General features: G+C 41.9%; 1 protein-coding gene across 1 annotated transcript in view; it reads right to left on the minus strand.

The window, feature by feature from the left end:
• Positions 1–10,724: 10,724 nt before the first annotated feature.
• TUBGCP5 (tubulin gamma complex associated protein 5) overlaps positions 10,725–15,282 on the minus strand; it is a 31,773-nt gene continuing 27,215 nt past the window's right edge. Inside the window, exons 20-23 of the mRNA XM_037510148.2 lie at positions 14,954–15,079; positions 14,275–14,363; positions 12,256–12,356; positions 10,725–11,324 (exon numbers count right to left, since the gene is read on the minus strand). Of these exons, the coding sequence (XP_037366045.1) occupies positions 11,278–11,324; positions 12,256–12,356; positions 14,275–14,363; positions 14,954–15,079 (363 nt within the window). The 3' untranslated portion in view covers positions 10,725–11,277. The remainder of the gene's footprint in view (positions 11,325–12,255; positions 12,357–14,274; positions 14,364–14,953; positions 15,080–15,282) is intronic.

The raw sequence follows: 15,282 nt of genomic DNA on the forward strand, positions 1-15,282 counted from the left end.
CCCTTCTGCAGTGCATAGTCACCCCAGGGGAGGAGACGCTAAGTCCTTGGTTGCTGTTCTCCCTTCTCCTTTGTCTATTGCAACTTAAATGCTGAGATATACAATTACTGTGGGTATGAGGGAAGAAAGAAGACAAAAAGAGGGTGGGCGGTGGCAGGGGAGAATGGCACCAGGAGGATGGGAACTGACTCTAAGGGCCTGACACGCAGACCTTTTACCTCAAAGCAGAGCATTCTACAGGTCCCACCTGGCCTAGTCAACTGTTAAATGACCTTTCAGATTGTTCCGAAGGACCCCAAGTGAACATTAGTTGTGGGTTTTTTTTATTAATTTTAAAAAAAAACAACAACAACACAGAATTTAGGGGCCTCTCTGGTGGCACAAGGGGTTAAGACGTAACCTCTGAAGCTGTCCGCAGCCACTGCAGCACGAGTTCGATCCCCAGCCGGCCAGGGAGCTACCCACATGGCGCAGCAGACCTCTCCTGACTCGCCCGCTGCTCCCCTTAGCAGTGTATTTCAATAGGTCTGCCTGTTCTGCTCCCCACTCTGTTTGGTGAATCCTCTCACCCCCTGCACCTCTGGCCTGTACCCCAGCTCTTGTATGTATAAATAAATACGTCTTTGAAAAAAACACAGAATCTAAAATGATAGTGATATGCCCCCTTTGGGGGTCACACTTGCACCTCTCCATTTGAAGCCTTCTTGTTATATACCTGGAAGGAAAGAGGGGAAGTGGGGTTAGTCCTGGGGAAGAGCACCAGTGCCTCTGAGGGCAGCTGCCTCAGGGGAGGGACTTCAAACGAAGGAGAGGGGACCTCAGGCAGGGGTGGAAAGTCTGCTTTTGCTGCCAATAAAGATGCAGCAGAATTTTTTTACATTTTATTTATTTATTTTTTGAGTTATTTTTAAAAATCATTTTTTTTCTTATATTGCTGTCACCCCCATAGTTCTCGGCCACCACATCACCTGTGAGCCATCACCGTATTCCCTTGTGTTCACTCCTCCCCTGGTCTGTCCCCTTCCGCTTCCTCCTTTACCGTAGGCCTCAGTTCTATGGTCATCTTGCTAGTTTTCACTTTTTCTTGACCTTTTGTTTGGTTTCTCTGTATTCCACATATAAGTGAGACCATCCAGTGTTTGCCTTTTTCCTTCTGACTAATTTCGGCTGGCACCATCCCTTCCAGCTCCTTCCATGTTGCTGCAAATGACATGAGTTTGTCTTTTTTGATCACTGAGTAGTATTCCATTGCATACATATATCACAACTTTTTTTATCCATTCGTCTATTTTTGGGCATTTGGGTTGTTTCCATATCTTGGCAATTGTAAATAGCACTGAAATAAACACCGGAGTGCAGGCTTCCTTTTGAATGAGTGTTGTGTCCTTTGGGTAGATCCCTAGGAGTGGAATTGCTGCATCATATGGCAGATCCATTTTTAGTGTTCTGAGGAGCCTCCACTCAGCTCTCCACAGTGGTTGGACCAGGTTACATTCCCACCAGCAGTGTAAGAGGGTTGCTTTATCTTCACAACCTCTCCAGCATTTGTCGTTTTCGGTTTTTTTTTTTTTATGTGGGCCATTCTTGCTGGAGTGAGGTAATAGGATGCAGCAGAATTTAGGGGTCTGACACCCCCAGTTTCATCAGGCTTCTCCCACATTTGTCCCATGCTAATGTTCAGAATCCCATTTCTTCTCACTCAATGTCCTGACTTTAATGAAAGAGACCCAGTGAGGTTGGGAATTCGATTTCTGATGTAATTCAGTCACTCACATGGCAAGTTCATGGGTTTCATCTTCAGAAATCCTGGGTGGCCTCCCCAGTGGCGCAGCGGTTGAGCGCTGGGTTGCGAAGCTGCCCGCAGCCTCTGCAGTGCCAGTTCGATCCCCGGCTGCTCCCCGGCCACCAGAGGAGGGTCCTACATGGCGCACAGACCTCTCCTGCCACCTGCTGCTCCCCTCAGCAGTGTACTTTGGTCCTTCTGCCTGTTCTGCATCCTGCTCTGACTCTGGTGAATTCTCTCACCCTCCCGTGCTTCTGACTGTACCCAGTGCTTGTATAAATAAATAAATAAATCTTAAAAAAAAAAAATGAAATCCTGGGTCTGCAACTCCAGGAAATAGTATTTCTCTCAGGGCAGATATAGAAGCAGGTAGGTGATTTATGCACAGTTTGAGCTAGGAATGCAAGGTCTTCAGCTACTTCTTTACTTTCCCACCTTCTCTGTACAGTTAGGAGCAAACACTAAATTCCATTTACTCATTTTTTTTAAAGATTTATTTATTTATGCACACAAGAGCTGGGGTACAGGCCAGAGATGCGGGGGTGGGGGGGGCGGTGAGAGGATTCACCAGAGTCAGAGTGGGAACAGAACAGCAGATTGACTGAAACACACTGCTGAGGGGAGCAGCAGGAGAGACAGGAGAGGTCTGCTGTGCCATGTGGGTAGCTCCCTGGCCGGCCAGGGATGGAATTTGTGCTACAGAGGCTGCGGACTACTTCATAGCGCGTTGCTTAACCCCTTGTGCCACCAGGGAGGCTCCCCCATTTACTCCTTATTTTAACTAAAATGTTCTAAGGTGGCAAATATTTGATCACCTACAACCTCACCTTCTAACATTATTCAATTATAGATATCCACCAGTGAGATCTGTACAACTCTTTTGGGTCAACCGTGCTGAGGAATTCTAGTGTCGTAATCACCAGAATAGGGGTCATTAATGGGCTTTAAATCTAACCAACTCCAGAAAACCCACACCAATTCAGAAAATTTAGTCATAAGATTATTTCTCTGCCACTGTTTCCAGCACCAAAATATCCATGAATAAGAGTTCAACCAAAAAGACAGAAACACTGGGAGATATATGTGCACATATAACACATTAAGAGCTTTAGAATAGGGCCCTCTCTGGTGACATAGGGTTAAGGCTATTTCCAGCCACTGTGGTCTGAGTTCGATGCCTGGCCAGGGAGCTGATCCACATGGCATGGCAGACCTCATCTGTCTCACCCTCAGCAGTGTATTTCAGTCGGTCTGCCTGTTCTGTCCGCCACTGTGTCTCTGGTGAATCCTCTCACACCCCCGCACTTCTGGCTTAGACCCCAGTACTTGTATGCATAAATAAATAAAAATAAATCTTAAAAAAAGAGCTTTATTATAAAGAACTTGCTCACATGATGGTAGAGTCTCAAGCTAAGCAAGTCAAAATGTATAGGACAGGCCATCAGGAGAAAGATAGGAGACAGGCTGGAAGTGAGGAGCAGGAAGCTGTACTGCTGTCCACATGCTCTCAGAAAGGGACGACCACAGGCAGGATGGACTCCACGGACATAGGCTGCAGATGTCCCAGGTGGGCCGGAAGGGAAGATCCAACTAACAGACAGGAATTGTAGACTCAGCTGCTGTCAAGCGTCTGGGAATGCAAAACATCCCCTTACAGGGTTTCCACTAATTAATTAGGCCCGCCAGGAAAAAGTCACATAATTAGGGCTTTAATTACATTCATAAAATGACTTTCACAGCAGCATCTAGATTAGTATTTGAATGGTGAGCGAAGATGTGTGCATACTACAAAATGAAGGCTGCCCTCACTTCTCTCGTGCCAAATTTAGCCAACCGAGCCGAACATCAGAAACCTACTGATCTACCATTAAAGTGTTCATTACTTCACTGCAATATACATAACTAGAATAAACTCCTACTTATTTTTTTAAGGTTTATTTATTTGTGCATACAAGAACTGGGGTACAGGCCAGAGGGGCGGGAGGTAAGAGGATCCGCCAGAGACAGTGTGGGGAGCAGAACAGGTGGATCTACTGAAATACACTGCCGAGGGGAGCAGCGGGCAAGACGGGAAATGCCTGCTGCGCCATGTGGGTATCTCCCTGGCTGGCTGGGAATCGAACCTGCACTGCAGAGGCTACGGACAGCTTCATAGCACAGCGCTCAACCCACTGTGCCACCAGGGAGGCCCCACCATTGATTTTCTTATGTTAAACCACTTTTGCATTCCTGGGATAAATCCCACTCAGATATGTTGTGCAACTCTTTTAATATACTGCTGGGCTTAGTTTGTTAGCATTTTGCTGAGGATTCTGACATCTATACTCATTAGAAATAGTTGAGTTTTCTTTTAATTTGGTGACCTTGTATCAGAGTAATTCTGACAATGAATGAATTAGAAAGTGTTTATTATTTTTCATCTTCCATTTTTGGAAGCATTTGAGAGGGATTGGTGTTAATCTGTTAATGTTTGGTAGAAATCACCAGTGAAGTCAACTGATTGGACTTTTCATTGATGAAAGATTTTTGAAAAATTATTGTTTGACTCTTGTTTCTTGTTATAGGTCTTTTCGTTTTTTCGATTTCTTCTTGAGTCAGTGTTTGTAGTTTGCATTTTTCTAGGAATTTCTGTTTCATCTAGGTTATCTAATTTGTTGTCATATAATTATTTATAGTATTCTCTTTTAATCTTTTTCATATCTGTAGGGTCATAATGCTCCCAACTTCATTTCATTTCTTATTTTAGTTATTTGTATCTCTCTCCATTCTAGCTGCAATTTGCATGTCAATTTTGTTGATCTTTTTGAAAGAATCCACTTATGGTTTTCTTGATTCTCTTTGCTTTAGTCTTCTGCACGTTGTTTATGTCTGCTTCAATCTTCATTATTTCCTCCTTCTGCTGTCTTTGGGCTTTACTTAGTTGCTCTTCTTTTTCTAGTTCCTTGAGGTGTAAAGTTATGATATTGATTTGAGCTCTTCTTTGTTAAGGTAGGCATTTACTATGATATTTTTCCCACTGAGGAATGCATTCCCTGAATCCCTTAGTTTTAGTTTTTTAAAAATTAAAAAAAAAATTTTTAAAGATTTATTTATTCACACACATGAGAACAGGGCTATAGGCTAGAGGTGGGCGGTGGGTGAGAGGATTCACCAGAGACAGAGTGGGTATCAGAACAGGCAGATCTACTGAAATACACTGCTGAGGGGAGCAGCGGGCGAGACAGGAGAGGTCTGCTGTGGGTCACCTACCTTGTCGGGGATCAAACTCTTGCTCCAGTGGCTGTGGATAGCTTCATAGTGCTGTGACTTAATACCTTGTGCCACCAGGGGGGCCCCAATATTGTCATCTTTGTTTTGTTTTGCCTTGTCATTCTGATAGGTGTGTGATGGCAAAGAACTTTGCTGACATTAAAAAAGTATTTACTTGTAAAAATTGTGATATGATTTATATACAGTAAAATGCACAGATCTCAAATTTTTGGATCAATGAGTTTGGATAAGTGTATACACCTGTGTAATTAGTAAAGTTATAGAACATTTCCATTAAGTCAGAAAGTTTCTTCTTGCCTTTTTAAGACTCCATGTCCTGCCTGCAAGTAACCACTGTTCTAATTTCCATCACTGTGGCTTTTTCTGTTTGTTTCCTTTATATAAATGAATTCATAAAGGATGAATTTCTTTATTATACTTTTTATCAGAATAAAGGTTTTGAAATTCATCTGTCTTGTTATATGGGTCAGCTATACATTTAGGGCCGTTTTGGGTTCAAAGCAAAAGGGTGCAGAAGGTATAGCAGAGATTTTCCATGTACACCCTGTGCCCACACAGACACAGTCTCCCCCACTGTTAACATCCTCTACCAGAGGGCACATTTATTACAACAGTAAACTGCAGTGACATAGTATCACTCCAGGATCATAGTTTACACTAGGGTTTACTCTTGGTATTGTGTACTCTCAGGGTTTGAACAAATGTTTAATCACACGTATCCACCATTATTGTATTCTAGAAAATAGTGTCAGTGTCCTAAAATCCTGTAATCTACCTATTTACTTTACCTTCTCCCTGACCTTTGATCTTTTTACAGTTTTACCTTTCCCAAGGGCCTCCCCGGTGGCGCAGCGGTTGAGTGCTGGGTTGCGAAGCTGCCACAGCCTCTGCAGCGCCGGTTCTATCCCCGGCTGCTCCTCAGCTACCGGAGGAGGGTCCCACATGGCGCGCAGACCTCTCCTGCCGCCCGCTGCTCCCCTCAGCAGTGTACTTCGGTCCTTCTGCCTGCTCTGCTCCCCGCTCTGGCTCTGGTGAATTCTCTCACCCTCCCGTGCTTCTGACTGTACCCAGTGCATGTATAAATAAATAAATAAATAAATAAATAAATAAATCTTAAAAAAAAAATTATATAGTTGGAATCACCAGCTGTTCTAGAACCATTTCAAAAGTTTCCTTTCTCCATTAAATTTTTTGGCATTACTTAGTAAAAAAAAAAAAAAAAACCAACAGTAGACTTATGTAGATATAAATCTATTTCTAGACTCTATTCTGTTTCATGAATCTATTTGTCTATCCTTTGGCCAGTGCTATGCAATCTTGACTACTGCAGCTTTATAGGAAGTCTTGAAATGAGGTAACACAAGTCCTCTAATGTTGTTCTTGTCCTCAAGGTGGCTTTGGTTAGCCTAGGGCCTTCGCATAGTCATATAAGTTTTAGCAGCTTTCACATTCCAATTCAGCCTGCCCAACTACTCTGCTGGGCGTCAAAGGCTCAGCTGCGTTCTTGTCCTTCTATAGTCACCATGTGTGGCAGACAAGGTCTGCTGCCAAACCCACCTTCACCCACCACCCTGCCAAGTTCAGCGAGCACACAGTTCTTTGCTCTTAGGATGGCCTTGTTTCTCTTGGAATTCGGCTGAAGGTTTCTGGATAGTCTGTACTAATACCATAGAAAGAACAGGGTTTATTTTACTTTGTTTTTTCTTGTTAACTACAGGAGTGAGGTTCTAGTCTCCTTAATAGCCTAAAGTGGAAATACTTTGAGCATTTTCTGAGAGAATTTGGATCAAGTCTCAGATGAATCTCTGATAGTGAATAAGAGTGGGTAAATTAAATCTCAGTATTTGAAAAGGCTAGGACTCGAGGTGCCTTAACTAAAATTTCAGCTTCCTGGCAAATAGGTTGACCACCAAAGAAAGTTGCCTGTCCTCTCTTCCTCCCTCCTGGAAGGTGGACAGAGTCTGCCAGCCAGCTTTGACCAGGCAAACATAGGCAACTGCACAGGCCCACAGCAGGTCTCGAAGGGATCAGTCCCGAACAACGTCAGGTGCAAAGTCACTCACCTACCTCTGACCTCTGCACCATGATGGGAGAGAGACTGAACTCCTATTTTCTTCGTGGAAATAGAAGTTGAATAGATAGTGTCCTGGTCCCTGTTACCGAGTTGAGTCTATACTCTCAGTGGTCTTCAAACATGTTGTCTCCTAGACAAAATTTTTAGAAGTTTGTATCCCTTCATGTATTTTTAAGTTTGTATCTATTTATTCATTCTTTTCAGCTTGAAGCTTTGCAAAGGATGTAATTCTCTATAAGTATTATCACAAATACTTTTAGTCTTCATTAAATTTTCAAAGCTACACATAAGCTATGTCTATAATTTATGGTAAATGTCGCTCTATTTAATGTAATAGACAAAACCAGTTCTTACTGTCAAATAAGCAAACTCAGATTACTTCCCATCAGAAAATGTCTTTTTTTTTTTCTTAATTTTTCAAAGATGTTAACTCAGGCTAACCATGTCACTTTAAACCCTCAGTCTAGGATTAAGAGCGATTCCTCGTAAAACTTTTCATGCCCACGTAACATGTGGAGGGTCTTCCCCCACTGGTACATTCACCCCACTGGGAATGGACTGTGCCAAGTAACACAGTCTAAGCCTTATTGATGGTAGCAGCTTCCCATCATGGGGCGTCCTCTTGAGTTCCCCTCTCAACTCCAACATTTGATCCCTCAGGTGACACACCCCACTTCTCCAGCACTGACGCCTAACATGCCCCTTATTCTGTTCTAGTCACGTGGTCTTGGGCACAAGCCCCTTCCTTTCCTTTCCCATTAGAGGCATGCCTTCTCCATTTCTTTCCCTCCCCTCTCCTCCCTTCCCTTCCTCCTTTCTTAGATTTATTTATTTATTTATGCATAAAGACCAGACGTGCACGGGGTGAGAGGATTCACCAGAGACAGAGCAGGGAACAGAACAGGCAGACTGACTGAAATACACTGCTGAGGGGAGCAGCGGGAGAGTCAGGAGAAGTCTGCTGAGGCATGTGGGTAGCTCCCTGGCCGGGGATCGAACTTGTGCTGCAGAGGCTGAGGATTGCTTCATAGTGTGGTGCTTAACCCCTTGCACCACCAGGGAGGCCCCGCCTTCTCCATTTCTATAACTGAAATAACATTTCAAGTATCACCCACTCCAGGTGCTTTTGCTGTTCACTTCATCTAGGAAAACCTCCTAATTTGGTTTTACACATTATACTTTACAACAGGATAAATTCTGGTGGAATAAATATTTAATGTAAAAAAAGAAAACAAACTTAGATTTCTAAAGAAGAGAATGGGAGATTTAAAAAAAAATGGGAAGGTCATCTTTTTTCTATGAACGCGAGCACATTGCTCATAGCTGTTCTAACTCCCGCCTGTAATTCCGACATCTCTGGTCCTGATGCTTGCTGTTTTTTGTTTTACTATTTTGTTTTTTATTATGCTTTGTAATTTTTTGTTAACAGTAGGACATGTTGTACTGGGTAGAAGGAACTGAGATAAATAGGCTTTTTGTGTGATGCTGTTTCTCAGGATCGGGGTGAGAAACTGTGCTTGCCATTTGCGATAGCAAAGGCTAACATTTCCTCTGGTGTCCTTGTTTTTGTCAGAGGTGCAGGGGGTGAAAGGGTTAGGTTCTCTTAAAGACTTATGGAGTAAAGTCTCAACTCGCAGTTCTTTCAGTTCTGAAAGGCCCATTGATGTGGTAGCCAAGTGTGGGGTGGGGAAAGACTTGTAGTAGTGATTTAGTCTTTTGGTGAGGTTGTGCCCTGGCTGTGATCTTCTCAAGTGGTTTTCAGTTATCTTCCCCTTCCACACCTGCACAGGGGAGGTAGGGGTTGGGGTGGGTATTTCCCTTCCTCCAGGTTAGCTAGGCTCTGGTAAAAGTTCCTCTTCACCTGTACCCCTGTTTACCGCAGCACTATTTACAATAGGTAAAACCTGGAAACAACCCAAATGCCCAAAAATAGATGACTGGATCAAGAAGATGTGGTACATATACACCATGGAATATTACTCAGCCTTCAAAAAAGATAAAGTCATGCCATTTGCAGCAACGTGAATGGAGCCAGAAAGAATTATGCTCAGTGAAATAAGCCAGAAGGAAAAAGAAAAATATTGGATGGTTTCACTTATAGCAGGAATATAGGGGAACCCAATAAGACATCAGTGTTAAAAAAATAACAGTACAAAACACAACAAAGCAAAAACAATTATAAATCAGAGACAGCCTGCAGGGGAGGAGGCGGGAGAGGGATCAGAGGGAGGGAGGGAGGAGCACAGGGGACTGAGGTGATGGTGCACGGGTGCACTGGGGAAGGAAACTCTATGGGGACTACACCTGAGGGGGTGGGGGGGAAGGAAATATTGTTTAAAAATGAACAATGGGGCCTCCCCGGTGGTGCAGTGCTTGAGCGCTGGCCTGCAAAGCTGCCCGCAGCCTCTGCAGTGCCGGTTCGATCCCTGGCTGCTCCCTGGCCACCGGAGGAGGGTCCCACATGGTGCGCAGACCTCTCCTGCCGCCCGCTGCTCCCCTCAGCAGTGTACTTCGGTCCTTCTGTCTGCTCTGCTCCCCGCTCTGGCTCTGGTGAATTCTCTCACCCTCCCGCGCTTCTGACTGTACCCAGTGCTTGTATAAATAAATAAATCTTTAAAAAAAAAAAGGACAATGATGTAAAAAATTAAAAAAATTACAAATTAAAAAAACCCCACAATTCCCCAATGAGTGGTTGTCAGAGGGGAAAGGGGTAGGTATGTTGGTTTAAAAAAAAAATAAGAGTAAAGAGGGTCAGCTGTATGGTGGTGGATGGAGACTAGACTTTTGGTGGGGCTCACTCTTTCATAAACAGAGACGTTTGTATGTTTTTTGTCAAGTATAAAGAACCTCACCAAGAGAACTCAGGTCACCACTGTTGAAATTCAGCTTCACGACTGCTTTATGGGAACAGACACGCCCATTAATTTCCACAGGATTCTGACTTCGAGGACCAGACCAAAAGAGATTTTGTGAATCTTAGTTAGGTTAGACAGTATTTTCTTGTGATCTGAAAGTAGCTTTTTATCCTCTGGGGTTTGAAGGCTGCCTCAGTGAATTTCTTCCAAGGCTTCTGAGTGAAAGCCCTCTGGGCTGGTTCCCAGGAGGTGCTGTACCCTGGCATGGCCACCTGCATGCAGGATGTGCTGATGCCGCAAGACGACTAAGGTTGTGTTCAAGGGCGAGGGGAGGTGGTGCTCAGCTCTGTGACTATTTGAAATTCAGTTGTTATGGTTAAAATTGGTAAACAGGGCCTGCCTGGTGGCCCAAGGAGTTAAGACGCAGCACTATGAATCTATCCACAGCCACTGAAGCACAAGGTCGATCCCCAGCCAGGGAGGTGACCCACATGGCGCAGCAGACCTCTCCTGCCTGGCCCGCTGCTCCCCTCAGCAGTGTATTTCAGTAGATCTGCCTGTTCTGCTCGCCACTTTGTTTCTGGTCAATCCTCTCACCACCCTCCCCCCTGCACCACTGGCCTGTACCCCCGTTTTTGTATGCATAAATAAACAAATCATTAAAAAAAATTGGTAAACATAGTGCTGATGTAAATGCTAGACATCCCAGGAAATATAAAAAGGAGATGTGTAAAATGTGGTAAGCATAATTTTATTTAAATATAACTGACTAGCTCACAAATATTGCTGAGAAGTGCCAAATAATAACCAACAGTTGGTCTTAGGTGAAGTTGTTGGCTTTTACATTTGATATTGGAACTAACCAGACATATAAAAAATACATTTTTTGACAGCCAAAACTAAGACAACTTTCTGGGAAGATGGCATCTAAAACTCTCTATAAAAATTCTGTGACCGAGCAAAAGGAGAACAAAAGAAATTTAAAAGTTTAAATTATTTTTAATATTAAATTCTATTCTTAAAAATGATATAATTCACATTTAAAGGCATAAATACCATATAGCTATAGCTTACAGTAAGAAATATAATTGCAACAGCCTGTGTACATTTTGCATTATTGATACAATATATACAGCCTATACATTCTCTAATAGTCTCCAGAGAAAACAGGTAGTAAAGACAGTAACAACCCATCTGTGTTGATAGTAGGTAAGTTTTAAAAATGAGCCAAACTAAAGATTCTGCATGTGGTCAAAATGCAGATTAGGTCTGTGATGTTTACTGCATTGAGATCTTTAACTTTGTTCCATGCCGGCCATGAGGGACAGTGCTAGAGATTCCACTGTGGGAAGAAGAAAAGATTTAAAAAACAAGTTTAAATATTTATTATTTTATTGTATAATAAAGATACTCTTCATTTATTAAGCAAAAATTTAAAAAGTATGATTTATTTCTATTTCAGACCTTTTAATTCTGAAAACAAAAACTCTAGGCATTTCTGTGAATAAATCACATTTGTCCCATATGTCAAGCAATCTGGAGGCCGTTCCTAGCAAAATGCCATGCTGTAACCACCAATGGAATCTTACTGGCATAATGATCACCCAGTGCAAAAACAGACAAATGCAGCGGTGTTTCCTCCAATACAATTCTACCCAGTATTTAAGAGGATGCTCAGCTACTCCTGAAGAGTATATCCACAATTTGAATATGCAAAAGTAGGAAAGAGATCATTAACCCTGCATACTTCTCCAAACCCCCCCCCCCCGCCACAAAGAGATATTACTTTGTTCTTTGTCTCTGTAGATTAAATAGCTCTCTTCTCCCTGTGACTCACCCCACGGATCTCTGCCTGATTCACACCCTGCTCTGAGCTGTCAGACCTGCATTTCCCTATGATAAGAGGTAGCCTCGGGAGTTTTAAAATTGCTTAAAAAAAAAAAAAAAGCAAAACCAGCCCTATCTTTTGAAAAGGAATAATTACAAAGACTACACGAACTAGTAATGTGTGAAATGTATTCTGCTGTGTACTTTATTTAATACATTTTAGAAAACCACCAGTGTAACAAATGACGCACTAGCTAGAAAGCATGATCTTTCATCTCCTGCTTTACATGTGCATTTATTCACCCCACTGTGACAAAACAAAGCATGGACCACTGCTGAAGGAATTTCCAGGTTTGAAAATGGTGAACAATTCTCATTATTCATGAGACCAGTATCAAAACAGTAACACATAACTGAGCTTCGAGAAAAAATGAAATAGTACTCACAATGGGGAAAGGATCCTCGGCAGACAGCTTTGTTTAAAATGGTTACGAGAAACATATGGCAGTTTTTAAAATCAGATTCCATTTTCTCTATAGATTCCATTCTAGGAAGGAAGGCAAATTTATTTAATTAATTGAAATTAAAAAAATTTCCCCCCTTATATCCTTGTTCGTTTTTATACAGTATTTGATTTCTCCCTTAAGGTGTAGTCCCTGTGAATCTCCCACCACGTCACCGTAGTCACTTGTGCTCTTTCATTCTGTTTTTGACCTCCCACTGTACCCGACTGTATGTCTCAGATCTTTAATTTGCCCGCTAGTTTTGCTGTTTTGTTCTGACCGAGAAGGTAAATTTTAAGTACGTGCATAAGGGGTTAACAGTAGACTAAAAAATATCTTTGGAGTAATTTCAAATGTTCTTTAATATTTTAGAATCCTGAGTCTAAAGATTATAAAATATAAAACATCTTGTCCTGTTTTAAAATAAAAACTTTCCAAGTGTCTGAAGGGAAGGTTCATGAGGATATAAAACTGCTGATTCAGGATGGTAACAGCTATGGAGCTAGGACTGGGACATTCCCTTTTCCACTGCACGGTTCTTTTTTACAAATATATCTTTAGGAAATAAGGAACACAGCAAAGATATAATACCCTAAATTTAAAAGCTGCTTAAAAACTCTGACACATGAAATATCAAACATACATAGAAGTACAGTTGTCACCACCCCAAGCAACTTAATACCTCAGCCCCACCAGGCTATTTAGAAGCAAATCTGAGACATTACAGCATTTCAGTTATAAATATTTCAGTGTCTGTACATTAGAGAAAGTCTCCTTTTAAAACACAGACATAATACCTTTACTTAAAATTATTTAATGATTTTTTAACATCAAATAACCAGTCAGTGTTCAAATTCCACATTGCTTGTTATTTTGCACTTTTAAGTTTTAATCAGGGTCAACTTAATTTCCATACATTTCGATGGTTGATATGCTTAAGTCCTCACTACCTGCTTTTTTCTTACAACTCACTAGCTGAAGAAATTGAAACAGTTCAATTTTGGCAAAGCATAGGCAATGGTGTTACTATTTTCTCTTCCACTCCACAGTGCCATGGGAAGAAAAATGTGCTTCTCACACGATGAGACAATAATAACAGCAATTTTCACCCCTGCAATTATGAGTTTAACCTACTAACTTGGTTTTTCATTCAGAGTGCTATGACACAGCCATAGTGTCAGGTTTTAGATTAGCACTATAATGAGGTTCCCCTCATTATGGACGCAGACTATGTACAAGCTATTATCCCAACAACCCACTGGTCAGACTTGCACTTTTATTTCAGGGAAAATAGCATTATCACTGCATTAATTTTATAAACAAGACATGGACAAAGTGTAAGCTGCACAAAGTAACAGTAGCGGGTGGTGCTCTGGGTAGAAGAGTAAGTTCCTGGACCCTCACTGTCCTGTGACTTCAGGGCTCTACCCTTTCTATGTGACAGATGTGAATGCCAAACGTTGTAAAAGTAACACACAAGAGTATCTTTCATAGCTCATCTAAAATACAACTGTGGATTATAATCTAGCATGTCAAGAATTTGCTTTAAAATAATTCAGCACCTATGACTGGGGGTGGGTGAACAACAGAAAGTAGAACTGGTCTATGTGGGCAATTGCTGAAGTGGGGTGATGGCATCCAGGCTTTACCTTTTCCTCCATTTCTCTGTATGTTTACAGGTGTCCATAATGAAAATTTAACAAAACCTATACAACACAATAAGAATGTGATCCAAGAATATTTGCTGGTTAATTTGAAAACTTAAGGTTTTTCTTATTGCTTTATTGCTCATAAAAGATTTGCACACTTGGTGCTGTTCAGTTTAGATGAACTAATCCTTCTCTGAAATATAAGTGGTATGTGATGTGTTACCCCAGATGGACAAACAACCTCCCAGAATGAAGCTAGTTAGAGGAGGGGCTGAGATGGTCACAACGGAGGCTCCACAAGCCACATGCTTACCGCCAAGCTCCCAGGCCCGCCTGCCAACCTTCTGCAAACATGAGTGCCAAGTTCAACACCTTCATGATGGCTTCTTTCACAAAGCTGACCTGGAGATCAAAGCCAGGGACTCAACACAGGTTCTTAAACTATATTAGGCTCTGACACCAAAACTTCTACTTAATTTAAATGAGTCAGAGAAAAAGCTCATTAGAGCAACGACCTGCCTTTTATGTGTAAGGAAGAGCTTGAAGCTCCCAACAAAGTGCATTGAGCATCAGGCCATATGGCTACGTACTAGAGACCCAGGCTGACCAAAAGCCACCTGCCATTTCCCGGGGCGCCGCCTAAACTCCCCATAATCCCAAAGGCTATGAGATGATTTAATTCTATACAACCAAGCTAGGCTGGACACACTTTCTGACCAAAACACAAGTATTCCACAAAAGTAGATCCAATTATTTCAATAAATACAAGCGCAATATAGTGTGTACAAGCTGTCACGACACAGTTCTTGTTTATCTCAAGTAATTTCTGGTAATAAGGCACAAATTTGCAAGCTCATTTGATCTGGTCCTTTCTTAAAGACTATTATGTAGAATAGATGCCAAATTGGTATAAAATTCCACAGGGACAACCTCCCTTGGCCAACTTCACTTCCTGCTTCAGTGGCTAAGTATGCAGGTAACATGCCACGTACCTTTTCTCTCAGTAGACATCGGTCATGAATGGTTGACAAGTATCTGTAGTGAATTTTAATCAACTGATCTAAATCTTTGGCTTCCTCAACTTGATGCTGAAACTCTAGCCCGGTACTGTGAAGAATCTTGGAAGAGAAAGATGGCAAGTTTATAACCAGTAGACTTCTTTGAGGACTTGTGTGCCAAACACAAAACTTTTTACCATTCCTCCTTTATTAATTATATCTGTCAGATTTATAAAGTATTATTTAGAGTCTGGGTTTTTAGCCTTCTTACTAATAGGCTGTTCCCTGAAGGGAGGGGCAAGTATATCAAACCATACAGAAAA

Source organism: Talpa occidentalis, unplaced genomic scaffold (assembly GCF_014898055.3).
Source record: "Talpa occidentalis isolate TD23 unplaced genomic scaffold, MPIMG_talOcc4v2.1 talOcc4.14, whole genome shotgun sequence".
Taxonomy (NCBI): domain Eukaryota; kingdom Metazoa; phylum Chordata; class Mammalia; order Eulipotyphla; family Talpidae; genus Talpa; species Talpa occidentalis.